Genomic DNA, 15,615 nt, shown 5'->3' on the forward strand with positions numbered 1-15,615 from the left:
CTCAAACTGAGTCAAAGTCAGCTTCTCTTGTCTCAAACTGAGTCAAAGTCAGCTTCTCTTGTCTCAAACTGAGTCAAAGTCAGCTTCTCCTGTCTCAAACTGAGTCAAAGTCAGCTTCTCCTGTCTCAAACTGAGTCAAAGTCAGCTTCTCTTGTCTCAAACTGAGTCAAAGTCAGCTTCTCCTGTCTCAAACTGAGTCAAAGTCAGCTTCTCTTGTCTCAAACTGAGTCAAAGTCAGCTTCTCTTGTTTCAAACTGAGTCAAAGTCAGTTTCTCTTGGTTTAAACTGAGTCAAAGTCAGCTTCTCTTGTCTCAAACTGAGTCAAAGTCAGCTTCTCTTGTCTCAAACTGAGTCAAAGTCAGCTTCTTTTGTCTCAAACTGAGTCAAAGTCAGCTTCTCTTGTCTCAAACTGAGTCAAAGTCAGCTTCTCTTGTCTCAAACTGAGTCAAAGTCAGCTTCTCTTGTCTCAAACTGAGTCAAAGTCAGCTTCTCTTGTCTCAAACTGAGTCAAAGTCAGCTTCTCTTGTCTCAAACTGAGTCAAAGTCAGCTTCTCTTGTCTCAAACTGAGTCAAAGTCAGCTTCTCTTGTCTCAAACTGAGTCAAAGTCAGCTTCTCTTGTCTCAAACTGAGTCAAAGTCAGCTTCTCTTGTCTCAAACTGAGTCAAAGTCAGCTTCTCTTGTCTCAAACTGAGTCAAAGTCAGCTTCTTCTCTTGTCTCAAACTGAGTCAAAGTCAGCTTCTCTTGTCTCAAAACTGAGTCAAAGTCAGTTTCTCTTGTCTCAAACTGAGTCAAAGTCAGCTTCTCTTGTCTCAAACTGAGTCAAAGTCAGTTTCTCTTGGTTTAAACTGAATCAAGACAGCTTCTCTTGTCTCAAACTGAGTCAAGACAGCTTCTCTTGTTTCAAACTGAGTCAAAGTCAGCTTCTCTTGTCTCAAACTGAGTCAAAGTCAGCTTCTCCTTGTCTCAAACTGAGTCAAAGTCAGCTTCTCTTGTCTCAAACTGAGTCAAAGTCAGCTTCTCTTGTCTTCAAAGTCAGCTTCTCTTGTCTCAAACTGAGTCAAAGTCAGCTTCTCTTGTTTCAAACTGAGTCAAAGTCAGCTTCTCTTGTCTCAAACTGAGTCAAAGTCAGCTCTCTTGTCTCAAACTGAGTCAAAGTCAGCTTCTCTTGTCTCAAACTGAGTCAAAGTCAGCTTCTCTTGTCTCAAACTGAGTCAAAGTCAGCTTCTCTCTTGTCTCAAACTGAGTCAAAGTCAGCTTCTCTTGTCCAAACTGAGTCAAAGTCAGCTTCTCTTGTCTCAAACTGAGTCAAAGTCAGCTTCTCTTGTCTCAAACTGAGTCAAAGTCAGCTTCTCTTGTCTCAAACTGAGTCAAAGTCAGCTTCTCCTGTCTCAAACTGAGTCAAAGTCAGCTTCTCCTGTCTCAAACTGAGTCAAAGTCAGCTTCTCTCTGTCTCAAACTGAGTCAAAGTCAGCTTCTCTTGTCTCAAACTGAGTCAAAGTCAGCTTCTCTTGTCTCAAACTGAGTCAAAGTCAGCTTCTCCTGTCTTAAACTGAGTCAAAGTCAGCTTCTCTTGTTTCAAACTGAGTCAAAGTCAGCTTCTCTTGTCTCAAACTGAGTCAAAGTCAGCTTCTCTTGTCTCAAACTGAGTCAAAGTCAGCTTCTCTTGTCTCAAACTGAGTCAAAGTCAGCTTCTCTTGTCTCAAACTGAGTCAAACTTGTCAGTCACTTCTCTTGTCTCAAACTGAGTCAAAGTCAGTTTCTCTGTTAAATGATCAAGCAGCTTCTCTTGTCTCAAACTGAGTCAAGACAGCTTCTCTTGTTTCAAACTGAGTCAAAGTCAGCTTCTTTTGTCTCAAACTGAGTCAAAGTCAGCTTCTCCTGTCTCAAACTGAGTCAAAGTCAGCTTCTCTTGTCTCAAACTGAGTCAAAGTCAGCTTTTCCTGTCTAAACTGTTCAAATGAGTCAAAGTCAGCTTCTCTTGTTTCAAACTGAGTCAAAAGTCAGCTTCTTTTGTTTCAAAATGAGTCAAAGTCAGCTTCTCTTGTTTCAAACTGAGTCAATGTCAGCTTCTCTTGTTTCAAACTGAGACAAAGTCAGCTTCTCTTGTCTCAAACTGAGTCAAAGTCAGCTTCTCTTGTCTCAAACTGAGTCAAAGTCAGTTTCTCTTGGTTTAAACTGAATCAAAGTCAGCTTCTCTTGTCTCAAACTAATTCACAGTCAGTTTCTCTTGTCTCAAACTGAGTCAAAGTCAGCTTCTTTTGTCTCAAACTGAGTCAAAGTCAGCTTCTTTTGTCTCAAACTAAGTCAAAGTCAGCTTTTCTTGTCTCAAACTGAGTCTTATTCAGCTTCTCTTGTCTCAAAATGAGTCAAAGTCAGCTTCTCTTGTCTCAAACTGAGACAAAGTCAGCTTCTCTTGTCACAAACTGAGTCAAAGTCAGCTTCTCCTATCTCAAACTGAGTCAAAGTCAGCTTCTCCTGTCTCAAATTTAGTCAAAGTCAGCTTCTCTTGTCACAAACTGAGTCAAAGTCAGCTTCTCCTATCTCAAACTGAGTCGAAGTCAGCTTCTCCTGCCTCAAACTGAGTCAAAGTCAGCTTCTCCTGTCTCAAACTGAGTCAAAGTCAGCTTCTCTTGTCTCAAACTGAGTCAAAGTCAGCTTCTCCTGTCTCAAACTGAGTCAAAGTCAGCTTCTCCTGTCTCAAACTGAGTCAAAGTCAGCTTCTCCTGTCTCAAACTGAGTCAAAGTCAGCTTCTCTAGCTTCTCTTGTTTCAAACTGAGTCAAAGTCAGCTTCTCTTGTCTCAAACTGAGTCAAAGTCAGCTTCTCTTGTCTCAAACTGAGTCAAAGTCACCTTCTCCTGTCTCAAACTGAGTCAAAGTCAGCTTCTCCTGTTTCAAAATGAGTCAAAGTCAGTTTCTCTTGTCTCAAACTGAGTCAAAGTCACCTTCTCCTGTCTCAAACTGAGTCAAAGTCACCTTCTCCTGTCTCAAAATGAGTCAAAGTCAGTTTCTCTTGTCTCAAACTGAGTCAAAGTCACCTTCTCCTGTCTCAAACTGAGTCAAAGTCACCTTCTCCTGTCTCAAACTGAGTCAAAGTCAGCTTCTCTTGTCTCAAACTTAGTCAAAGTCAGTTTCTCTTGTCTCAAACTGAGTCATAGTCACCTTCTCCTGTCTCAAGCTGAGTCAAAGTCACCTTCTCCTGTCTCAAACTGAGTCAAAGTCAGCTTCTCTTGTCTCAAACTTAGTCAAAGTCAGCTTCTCCTGTCTCAAACTGAGTCAAAGTTCTAAAGAAGAGGTGGCAACAGAAAGAAGTGCCAAAATTACTGATGAGAAGGTTCACTTGGTCAGACTTTTATTAGGATAGATAAGATATGGCACAAAAAATCCATTTCTTGTTTTTTAGTATATTAATGGTCCTTTTACAAACAACATGACAGCTAACAGGTTTTGCCGATATTCATTAAGTAAAACCCAAAGGGACAGCAAAATGATTCTCATTATTCACAAAAAGGTTAGGAGGGGCCTACAAATATAATAATCTATCTGATGTTAAAACAGAAATAATGGCCATTAATCAAATTTACCTGCTTCCATCAATTCTTCATGGGGCATTGAGGGTTCCCTTAGGGTCTCGCGCGACTGTCTGATGATAGGAATGGGCGACTCCTCTGGGGGCTCTTGGGTAGGGGACAGTGGCGTCTGAACAGGAGCAGGAGACCTGGAACGTGCTGGTGACAAAGGATGAGCAGGTGACCTTGGATGAATTGGTGACCTTGGAGGGAGCATTTCTGTAGGAGTCCTTGACCTTGAAACTGGAGACCGAAATGGTCCTGGGGACCTTGGTGAGTATGACCTTGGAGTTCTTGAGCGTGACCTTGACCTCCTGGGTGATCTTGAATATGATCGTCTAGGAGATCTGGAATAAGACCTGCGTGGTGATCTTGAAAAAGATCTCCTTGGAGATCTAGATGATCTTCTGGGAGATCTTGAATATGACCTTGATCTAGAATAAGACCTTGATCTTGATCTAGAATCTGACCTTGATCGGGAACGTGATCGAGATCGGGAACGTGACCTTGACCAATTTCGTTTTGCAGGGCTTCTTGGCCAGTCTCTAGGACTCCTGTCTCCATAGTCTTTAGGCTTATCTCTGAAGCCTGCATCACGTTCTCTTTCTCGCTCACGAAACTTTTCCCAAACCTTCTCCCTTCGCTCCTTTTCTCCCATTTCCCTTCCCCGATATTCTCTATCTCTGGAACTCTCTCTAGATTGGTCATATTCTCTCTCTCTGCTATCCGACTCTCTATGGGTCCTGTAATCTTTCTCATAAGAACCCTGTGACCTGTTCTCATCATAAACATCCCTGTTCTCATAGTTGTCATGTTTTTCTGATGAGAAATCTCTCGAAGGTTCTCGTCCATCAAAGTGGCCTCCATCACGAGTGTCAATAAGTCCAAGCTTAGGACTAAACTCCTGCATTATGTCTCTATGTTGGGGTGTGGGGTGTAGAGTGTACATATCAGACTGGCCTGGGATTTGTCCTGGGATCTGAGGGGGCGGCACTGGTTGAGGGGGTGGGTGTGATAAATTGGGAGGTGGGTGAGACAGGTTTGGAAGTGGTTGCGACTGAGCAGCTTGCTGTTGTTTCTGCTGGAGTTGAACCTGTTGTTGGATATAGTCCAAGGGGTGTTGTTGGGGAGGCTTAGACTGGGCCGGCCGAGCTGGAGGGGGTTCCCACTCTGACCGCGGTATATCAGCTGCTGCCCGAGCTGGCGGAGGTTCCCACTCTGACCGTGGCATGTCAGCTGTTGTAGAAACAGGTCGAGCTGGACCTTGTTCCCATTCTGGCCTGGACATTTCTGTACTCCCAACACTTCTCGCTTCAATGGCTGGAAAATTACCAATATTAGAAGCTACAACATCAGTAGACATATTGCATTCAAATAGACAAATCCTTTTATGAAGATATGATAAACCATTCATTTATTTCTAATTGTGAAAAAGAGGAGTCTTTGAAGGTGTTTCAAGTACAGTCAAACCTCGATGTATCGAAGTTCAAGGGATCGTCAGAAAAACTTCGAAACATCGAGACTTCGAATTATTCATGGTTGAAATTAGACCGATTTTTTTACCATGACCAACTGTGGTAGCCTAGATGTGTACATGTCGTCTCCGTTTCGTAAACTTTATAATCACTGTATTTACCACAACCAAAACAAAATAAAAACGAAGTATGCAATTTAATCACACGTATTGCTATCGTTAGCAATATATGTATATTATAAACAAGACTTACGTGTACTAGGCCTAAGCCATGTACATGTGCACGTTTGTTGACTAGTTAAGCGATGGTTGATATTACGGAATGATTATAAAAACGAAAACACATTGTAAAAACAAAACTAAAAAGGGGGAACCGAAAGCGCTACAACACCTACAAAATACTTTGATTTAGAATGATCGATTTGCTCCAGTATGTATGCCAAAGTTTTGCAATGTAAAAGTTTTGAGGATGAGTTACTAATAATGTGGCTCGCTATTTACCGTTCCGTAAATTCTACAAACCGCTACCAATGGCGGCGGCGAACATAAAAAACATGACTAACTGTATCTTTGCCGTACTAATGATTTGATAATGCAGCTTGTAAAAACAAAGCATCAGGTATCGGCCTGATCAGTGATATTAATTATCTCGTTGTCGCGAGACAGGTGTGACAGCATGCCGCGGGGTATCGGCGAACACCTGACCTGTACAGGTAAACTTTTATTCGAATCATCGAGTGTCAGTTACCTATAATTCTATAACAAATGGTCCATGAAAAAAGTTCGATACATCGAGAACTTCGATTCATAAAACTTCGATTCATACATGGGTTAGTTAGTAATGTTATATAGTGAAGAAATTCGGGACCAGACAAAAAGTTCGATACAGCGAGAAATTCGATTCATCGAAGTTCGAATCATCGAGGTTTGACTGTATTTGACTTGAACAAAGAATATAACTTAACTGGCCTGTCTAGCCATGTCTTGTGGGGGCCATGTCATAATTATCGTAAGACACATGTGTAATAACATTATTATAATGTCACATGTAGTCAAAATCTATATATGTCACATGATTGTCTCAGTAGATGGAAACATCAAATCCAAGCCAGATTTCTACAGTTTTATATAGAGACGAAATTAAAAGTTTCAGTTATATTTTGATTAATAAAAGTTATGTGATAAATAGAATCTTACATTTGTGACTTTAATATGTAATATGATTTATCAAACTTGTTCAATGATTTGATATGCCATCATTTAAAGACTCATGGCGTATCGAATACTAAACTCGATTGATAAATTACATAGCCACTCATGTAACATCCTTTATAACTGGTATTAGTTAAAAGCATAGTCAACCTTTTTTCCATTTCCAACAAACTGTTCTCTAAAGCAAATTATACATTTGCCTACTCATTTATATCATCAGTATTGTTTCCTACATTACCTGAAATTCATGCTATGGAATGTGTATAAACTTACTGCCGATAATTTCATTGAAAATACTCAAAGTTGTTTGAAATAATCCCTAGATAAACATTTGTTGACTGATAGATGTCAGCAGTCATTCTTTACATTGTTTTTTCATTGCCTGCAAACACATTATTTGATTAAAAACAACTTATCAGTATTTTGATCTTTTAATGACTTTGTTTGTTCTAATCAACAATATACTAGAAAATTGGAAGTAAATTGAGTCTGGCTTATCATTGTCAAAGTAAACAACTATGCTTCAGTCGCCTGATTTTCCGTTAATTAAACCATTTGAATGATTGAATATGTTTTTGGAAAGTGATTCTATTCATTTTTGATTCCAGTAATGATTATTTCTTTTAGACACTTTTCCTGTGACTATTCCAATGTATGGCTATGTTAAATCAGAGAGCAATATCTCAGACTGTTACATGTGTATGACATTGTAATAAGAGGTCTTAAATGCATGTTTAGTGTGATAGATTCCTAATTCAATATATCGAGTGTCTGTGACAGGTGTTATACTCTATTACACTTACGGTTCTTTGGTCGGACTTGAGGAGGTGGTGGCGGTGGTGGTGAGGAGTGGTCCGGTTTGACTACAGTTAATGTCCCATAAATGGCAATGGTGATAGTAGTGTACCATCCCTTTAGTATCAATCCATCTGTAGGAATCTACAAAATATAACAGTTGATAATGCCTAATGGTAGTCTAAGGAATGCTACATTTCAACAGCTATCAGTAATTCTACTACATGAAACCTTACATCAATTTTGGCCATATCACATTATTAAGTTACAAAATCTGTTTTTTTCAATTTCAACCAAGGTTTTGTTATGCAAGTTTCATTACAACAAACAATTTTGGAAAAAATTAAATGTCCAGCTATTTGGACAAAGAATCAAGGAATGAAAGTATTTTTAATTATGTCAAGTTATGTTTTCTAGCTATTGTAGTCAACTGGACCAAGGCTGAAAGGATTGACACTTTACAAAACAATTTCATTGGACCCAATTTCAATATACAGTAAAACCCCTATAACTCGAACTGCAGGGGACAAGGTCAATAGTTCGAGAAATACGGGGTATTCGACTCATCAGAGGTTGGTCACGATCGACAGTTAAAATGTCCGGTTTCAAACTATGACAAACAATGCACGGCAATGACATTTTAATTACCCTATCTTTCAGCATTTTGGATTTCTTTATTTAAGTGTTTTATTGATAGCAATATCAAGTTGAAAAAATGTATAACATAAATTTAGCGTTTGGAAAAGCTAAAGAGAAAGCCCTAAATCAAATGTCATTCACATCAGAGTCTAGGTTAATGTACAATATCCATATTGGTCAACAAGGAGTACATTTTCTATTATCTAATTATCACAAATCATTTAAAACATTTACAAAATACATACTCACAATAAAGTTATTAACCAGCATATTTACAGACATAAGAAATGATATCTGTTCGACAAATACATGGGTAAATACTATATATTTGATGAAACGGGGACATATTTCTGTTCAAGGAATAAGGGGTATTCGACGAATAGCTGTTAGAGCTATCCGGGGTTTTGTTACTTAGATTATATAGAGAGACAGTCAGGACCGTACGACCAGTTCAACGAATAAGGGGTATTCGAGGAATCCGGGTTCGAGTTAGAGGGGTTTTACTGTACGTACATGTATTCTATGTGTTTACTGATGTAGATATGTATTGTTTATTGTAAATCTGACCTGAATAATGATCATGCCTGGTAGAGTCTCTAGGAAGCAAAAATTGATGGTTTTCCACCCCTATAGCAGGTTAGTGTTATTGTTAACTGGGTATGTTTTTGGTTTGGACACCTATACAAGATCTTGTTGACACGAATACATGCATTGACATGTCGGACACTCCGTAAAAGCATTCCAGACTTCAGCAAATGTATGCATCTCTTGACATGAGACGTTTCTTTTACTCACCTCACCGTCCGGTTGCTCTCACCGCCATTTTTGTGTACAGCCCCAAGTTTGAAAAACCTGCGCCCGGCTTTGATGCAACAGCACAGGATTAAACACTTACCAGTGTGGAAAGGCGTTTTAAATAGCCCACTGTCATCAGATGCTGGGTTAAAAATGTTGCCCAAGTTCCAATAATTTATAAATATTACAATCCAGCTACATACCTCAGCACCTTCAGCACGTAATCTGATGTCCACATTCTGTTTGTAGTCTAGCCTGAAAACCAAGAGAAGAGGTTACAGAGCCAAAATTTATACAAACTCTGTTCCCCTCCCCCAAGGATGTTTGTGGCCAAATATGGTTACAATCCATGTAGAACCCTATGACTTAGTGTTTCCCACAGCCCCGATCAGCATGGTGCCGCGCTGTGCCCTTTTTACCTGACGCCATGCCCCTATAACCTAACGCCCTGCCCTGTTTGTCCCCAGTACACCTTTACTGAACTACCAAAATACCAGGCAGTGGCTGGATAATTAAGTAAACAAAAGAGCATACCTGTCAACCCTCCCGGATTCTCCGGGAGTCTCCCGGAATTTCTAAACACCCCACGGAATCTCCCACACTCGCTAAATCTCCGGGAATCTCCCGTTTTTTCCTCATAGTAAGAAGAAAATCCAATATCCTGTCAAATAATTCCCCTTTCTGGGCCCCAGATAATGATATCAGACCGTGGTCAGGACTGTGCAATTAATTAGTGTCACCTTAGTGGATAATTATCGCCAGCGGCAACAGTGGCTCACCCTACAAATCACACACGTGTGCCTTACCTGTGTTACGGTCCAGGTGTTACCTAGCTCACTTTATCGTAACAAGTTGCTGGAATTTCTACATATACTTGACAAAATTTATTTAAGAGACATTAGTTAGCATTAATTGAGAGTTCTTCCGAGCCAAGTGGACAATATTTTTTAATATTAAAAAAGGTTTTAAATACGAATGCTACTGGACTGACCTTATCAGAAATGGTTCATGAATACCGAGTTGAAAAGTCTACATGATATCTGATAAACATATTTTCAGGAAAAGACTCTATACATACCATATTTTTTTAATTTAAAAATGTTTTGCAACAACTAGTGAAATACAATCATAACGGTTTTGTTATCGTCAAAAAATTGAAGTACGAAACTTATGCTGACTGAACATGGCGCAGTCAAATGACTATCACGTGATGAAGCATTCTGCTTCGCTACAAAATGGCTTAAATCTAATAGTGCCGTCGATTCAAGTAGATTTTCTCGGCACATCGTCGAATCTTGGTTTATCTTAACATTAACAGACAGTAAAGTTTTGTACTTGGTTTGCTTAACGTAAGTACAATGTAACGGCGATAATGATTCAGAAGGAGATTGGAAATGAAAGTAGAAAAGTGCTGGTACAGACGAAACATATTTTCTGATGACTTTACTTTAACACATGGATCAAATTGTTTCAATATTTTGCAGTCGCAACATGAATTTTATCAAAACCTTTTCTCTTTCTCTTTCTACTCTTGATTAATTACACAAATGTTGTTTTTTTCATGTTAAAAACCTTTGATGTTAAGACACAACTTTTTAATTTACAGGATATAAATTCATTAATTATTGAAATGTTTCCACCCCATGTTATTTTCCAAAGATAAACAAGGTTTATGCTAAAACATCACAAGTAATAAATGATAAGTGACGCTTAGCGCCTCAGTTGGACTGTTGAAAATTCCGCTCACGCACTTTCTCCCGCATTTGCAATTCCTGAAAGTTGACAGGTATGAAGAGGTGTGACCACTCCCTGACCCCTTGACCAACACCTCAGTTGCCCTTATTAGCAGCCTTGGGCTATTTCCACCTTGGCTTGTGGTGTCACTTTCACCGTGTATTAGGCTACGTAAGCTGAAGTCAAGCAGCTGATTGGCAGCCTAGAAAACAGTCAGCTGGTCTTTCAATAAGTTTTATGACTACAGCTAGTGAGCATTATTACAAAAACAAATACTGCTTACAACTGTATATGATTTACTCACGTTTTTAATGTTTAATAGGCCTATCTTTATCTCATGGATGTCACAAGCTTTGCAATCGTAATGGCCGCTATTTTGGGCGTATTGTAAAAGTGGGTCCAGATTGGTATTTTACTAAAATTCACGTTTTTAAAAATGAAAATGGTAATTTTTTAGAATTATGGTGTGAATTTATTTTTAGACAAGAGATCCCGGAGGGACCTTGGCGCCCACCAAAGAATGATCTATGTCTGACAATGGAAAGATGGATCTTTTCTCTACTTTTTAAACTTTTTCAAACATACTACACAAAAAATTTGAGACAGATCGCTTCAGTACCTTTTGAGAAATAGCAGTAACAAACTTCAACTATGAAAATCCAAGATGGCTCCTTGGCAGCCATCTTGTCGATCAATTAGCCCCAAATCGCACAACTAGGGCCCTAGGGGAACCTACATGAGAAATTTGAGAATGATCCATTCAATATGATGGTGGGCTTCAAAAAAATAATTCATGACAATAAAATTATTAAAAGCAAATTAATTAAAATAAATCAAATTTAAAAAAAGAAATCTACTTTTCTCTCAAATTGAACAACATTTTGTGCCCCTCTGATGGTTATTTATCAGGGTCAAGGTGCCCTTTTCAAAACCTAGCACCATGCCCTTTTTTTTTCCTGTGGGAAACACTATAACTAGAAGCGATTTTAAGGAAACATTGATGGACGACAGGCGGAAAAAGGACGCTGGGCCATGAAAATAAGCTCACCGGCCCTTTGGGTCAGGTGAGCTAAAAATCTTCACGACCATGAAAATAAGCTAACCGGCCCTTTGGGTCAGGTGAGCTAAAAATCTTCAAGACCATGTTATTAGGCTAAACATCTCTAGATTCTGTGATGAGGCTCAAATCACCTGTTTTGTTCAGTAAGCATACTGCTTATATAAGATTCATTCTTCCTCCACTATAGATTGCATTGTAGATGGTATAAAAGTAAACAACTAATTATGATAACAATAGCTGCTGTACAGCCACTGTTACATTGTGTGACATATGATTTACAGTCAAAGTCTGATTTATAGCATTTAGTCTTTTTTAAACTCTACATTGATTAGAAATGATCTCTAGTATCAAAATAGAACTTACACTCCAGAAATTATCCAAACCAGTCTCTAGTGTCAAAATAGAACTTACACTCCAGAAATGATCAAAAAACCACTATCTCTAGTGTCAAAAAAGAACTTACACTCCAGAAACAATCCAAGCCAGTCTCTAGTGTCAAAAAAGAACTAACACTCAAGAAATGATCAAAACCAGTCTCTAGTGTCAAAATAGAACTTACACTCAAGAAATTATCCAAACCAGTCTCTAGTGTCAAAATGGAACTTACACTCCAGAAATAATCCAAACCAGTCTCTAGTGACAAAATAGAACTTACACTCCAAGTCTTTCAAATGTTGCAGCATTTGGCTTGCTCAAGTTGTTCACAAACAGTTCAAGCTTAAAACTGGAAGGATTTGTAGCACTGAAAATAGAAATAAAAATAATAATGAATGATTATAAATTTATGATAAATCATTCAACCATGACTTTATTTCTTAATATACAGATAATACCTCAGTCATGGCCATGAACAATACAAACTGTTTCTCAAAGAGGTTTTTATTCTAAACCTTTTTCTCTCGAGAAAAGGAGAAGTACATAGTACCTGAAAATTGTTAGGATATTGGTATAGATCATGGCATTGAGTGACCTACCCAAGTCTGACTCCACCAGGCACATCTGCCTGAACTCTGGTTTGTAAGGGGATCACACGCACCTCATGAATTATCACCGGTCTGGGAAACTGAACCAGGTCAAGATTCAATTGCTGAAAAAAAGATAAATGCTGAAAATTTATCTTAAAGTTCAAGTTCAAGTAAATTTTCTCTATAATTTTTACAAATATATTGATGTTATATATGTTACATGTACTTTTAATATATAGCTAATTCAATTTTAATTGCAAAATGAACGAGGAAAAAATAAATGATTGCTTTTGTTATGAAGTTTTACACATATATTGTGAACTCTCATGCAATTTCATATTAAGTGTAATTTGAAAGTGTAAAACAGAGGCCCAGAGCGCCTGTATTGCTCACTTGGTTTGTTATGCAATTAATGTTCTGAATATATACAGGAGTAATTTCCTTATGGGGCCCTACTCCTCGAGCTCCTGCTCAAGAGCCAAGTTTTCGTCAGATTTAGCTATATAGCCATATGCACAATCTGATTAAAACACATACGTACAGATCCTTATTATTACTATGTGGATCTGACAACATCCCATTTGGGGTCATGTCGTTCTGGTGACCTTTGTAAATGGTCATCAAATTAATATTGCTGCATCCAGAATTTTGAAAGTGAATTTCAGGGGATGAAGTAGTAGTTTGAGAAAATGGAGGGGGGGCAAAAAGACATGTTTGCTCCCACCCCCCCCCCCCCCTCCAGTCTTGGGGAACGAGTGGGCAATTGTCCCTCCTCCCCCACCAGCTTATAAACACTCCTGCCCTTATGCGATTTTGTCAGATCCTCTATAGAAGGGACTGGTAATAAGGATCTGTATTTTAATCAGATTGTGCATTTGTTCCCAAGCAGGACAGTACCTTTATTAAATCGATATGGAATTAAATTAATGCGCTTGTATCTCAAAGGCAAGCAAGTACATCTTTTTCTAATCGCTATTCTCCGACATTAACTAGAAAATAGCGAGTAATAAAGAGTAAAATTCGAGGCCTGCTGTGCATGTATGCAAAGCATAACGGTTAATTTGGTTAATTCATTGAGAAAACGTATCTGATTTCATCCACATACTTTTTGGTGAAGTATTCGGTTCAGAGTGATATAGAAGATTGCGAGTCATAAAGCGTGAATCATACTTATGTAAATGTTTGATATTACCTCAGCCCCTTGGCCTTCGTGTGAAAATGTATCAAAAAACAATAACTCTAACTCGGACCCGGTTTCCGCCATATTGGATGCTGTATATAACCTGAAATCAAACGTTCTCATTTCACTCGCAATGTTGCTTGTGTAAGATGGAATGTTTCAAATGCGTTAACCACAACACGATAATTGCACTTCCGGTCATATTTTTAGGTTGCACACAGCGTTTTTTCAGTATTGTATACGTAGCTGAAAAGACTTTAGACAGAAAATGAAGTCGTCTTTAGATCTGCAATTTGGCGCCTATCACTGCTAATGGAGCAAAGTAATGATTATGCAAACCATTATTAAAACGTTTATAAGCCTTTTATCATACTTGTTTTATATCTCTTACCTACAAGGTAATAAAGCTGAACAGTATAAAATATTCAATTTTCGGTGAGACCTTATTTTATTTTTACATATACATATGAAGGTCTTTCTGAACGGAATTTATACGGCAAGTCTACGAATTGTTATTTTTACGTCTTGTGAGCGGGACGGTAGATATTAAGAATGGTACAGTACTATAAGACTCTTTCATATGTGGATATGAAGGATAGGGATATTCTACCCTCGGGTCACAAAATGTAGTAAAACCCGAGGCTTCCATGCAATACAGCCTCGGGCGACATGAGTATGTTGCCCTAGACCAACCAGTATTACACGTGTAGGTATGAGAGACCAGCCAGTGTTACACGTGTAGGTATGAACGAAATTAGTATGTAGTTATGTTCGTTTTGGACAAAAATAAAATATAAATGCATGTATACGTATAAAATAATTGGAAACATGCAAAAAAGTATCAAAAATTGTGCCCGAGTGATTTTCTGAGGCCCTGCTGAGGACACATAGGCAACATTTCGTACCCGGCTGAAGGTTCAATAAGTACATTGTACATCAAATCTGGATGAAATCCGATGAGATCAGGAGAAATCAAAGGGGGAAAACATGTACATATCTATATAGGGAAAATAGTAATTACGAAATTACCTTTGGCACCTAGTTGTAGCTGTCAGTGATTAATGGTAAAAGATGCATGGAATGTATTATGTTGTCGACAGACTTTATAGAAGCGTGAAGTAAATTAAAAAATATGGACTAAATCCCGATCTCAAGTACTAGTTAATCGGTAATAAATTGCAAAATGCTTAAATTTATTGATTTCAGCTTCTTTTTTTAAACAAATACACTGGAATTCATTTTTCTGATAGTCTTTATTCATAACTGGAATATTTGCAGCATATTGATCATCGTATCGCTGGTTTATAACAACAACATGATTAAAAGTGCAATATTGTATGTAGATCTTGTACTGAAGTATGGCGAGACGGTCGCTGTGACCGAGTATAATTGACAAGCACGCGACGACAGATCTAGAGGGCTACTAGACTTGACGTTCACATGTCATATTTATTTAATTCTATCGCAAAGTGCACACATGTCTCTTTGATTTTGTATCTTAAAAGTATTTCCTCTGGTCTCCATATTACAAAAACAATCATTCTAAGTTCTCAGTTAAATGGCTCAACTTACCCGGGGCTTCTTGAACAACCACCCAGGGTAAGTTGAGCAACACACTTACCGCGTATTAAAAGATTGTTGACGTTACAGATAATACTAATAAGCTAATAAAAGTGTTCTGAGGATACCCGAATACGTATATATTAATGCACATGTATAGCATTCATAAATCGTTAGCTTATTATTAACCAGTATTTTTTTTCTAGCTTAAAAGCCCGCTACCTTTCCGAAACGGCTTTTAATTTTTAAAATGTAAAATTAGATTGACGATTTTGTAGAGTCGCTGACAAATAGTTTTGATACGGAGTATAATAGTAATTTGGTATACGCATTTCTCATTTTTGTTATACATCTGATTAGTCACGACAAAATTTTATTTGATTATCTTATTTAAAATAAAAATGATCAATGAACAAGGGTATCTAAGAATGTGATCTAAAGGCATAGTGACATGGAAATATTGCTTAAATTCAATGATATACATACAAAATATAGAAATTAGCCCACTGGACATCGATGAGAAAATGTCATTTAAAATTCAAACATAAAGTATGAAACTATATTAAATTGAACTCAAATTGCACCATTTATTTTAGATGAATAATTCTACACGTGTTACTTTTTTCACGTGC

General features: G+C 38.0%; 1 protein-coding gene across 1 annotated transcript in view; it reads right to left on the bottom strand.

Annotated features, from left to right (window-relative positions):
* The window catches only part of LOC138316835 (protein virilizer homolog), a 96,983-nt gene extending 83,444 nt beyond the window's left edge, over positions 1–13,539 (bottom strand). The window contains exons 1-9 of the mRNA XM_069258490.1: positions 13,436–13,539; positions 12,253–12,365; positions 11,934–12,020; positions 8,688–8,739; positions 7,059–7,194; positions 3,585–4,889; positions 1,708–1,763; positions 1,179–1,271; positions 690–785 (exon numbers count right to left, since the gene is read on the bottom strand). Coding sequence (XP_069114591.1) covers positions 690–785; positions 1,179–1,271; positions 1,708–1,763; positions 3,585–4,889; positions 7,059–7,194; positions 8,688–8,739; positions 11,934–12,020; positions 12,253–12,365; positions 13,436–13,507 — 2,010 coding nt within the window. The 5' untranslated portion in view covers positions 13,508–13,539. The remainder of the gene's footprint in view (positions 1–689; positions 786–1,178; positions 1,272–1,707; positions 1,764–3,584; positions 4,890–7,058; positions 7,195–8,687; positions 8,740–11,933; positions 12,021–12,252; positions 12,366–13,435) is intronic.
* Between the last annotated feature and the right edge of the window lie 2,076 nt (positions 13,540–15,615).

Source organism: Argopecten irradians, chromosome 2 (genome assembly GCF_041381155.1).
Source record: "Argopecten irradians isolate NY chromosome 2, Ai_NY, whole genome shotgun sequence".
Lineage (NCBI taxonomy): Eukaryota > Metazoa > Mollusca > Bivalvia > Pectinida > Pectinidae > Argopecten > Argopecten irradians.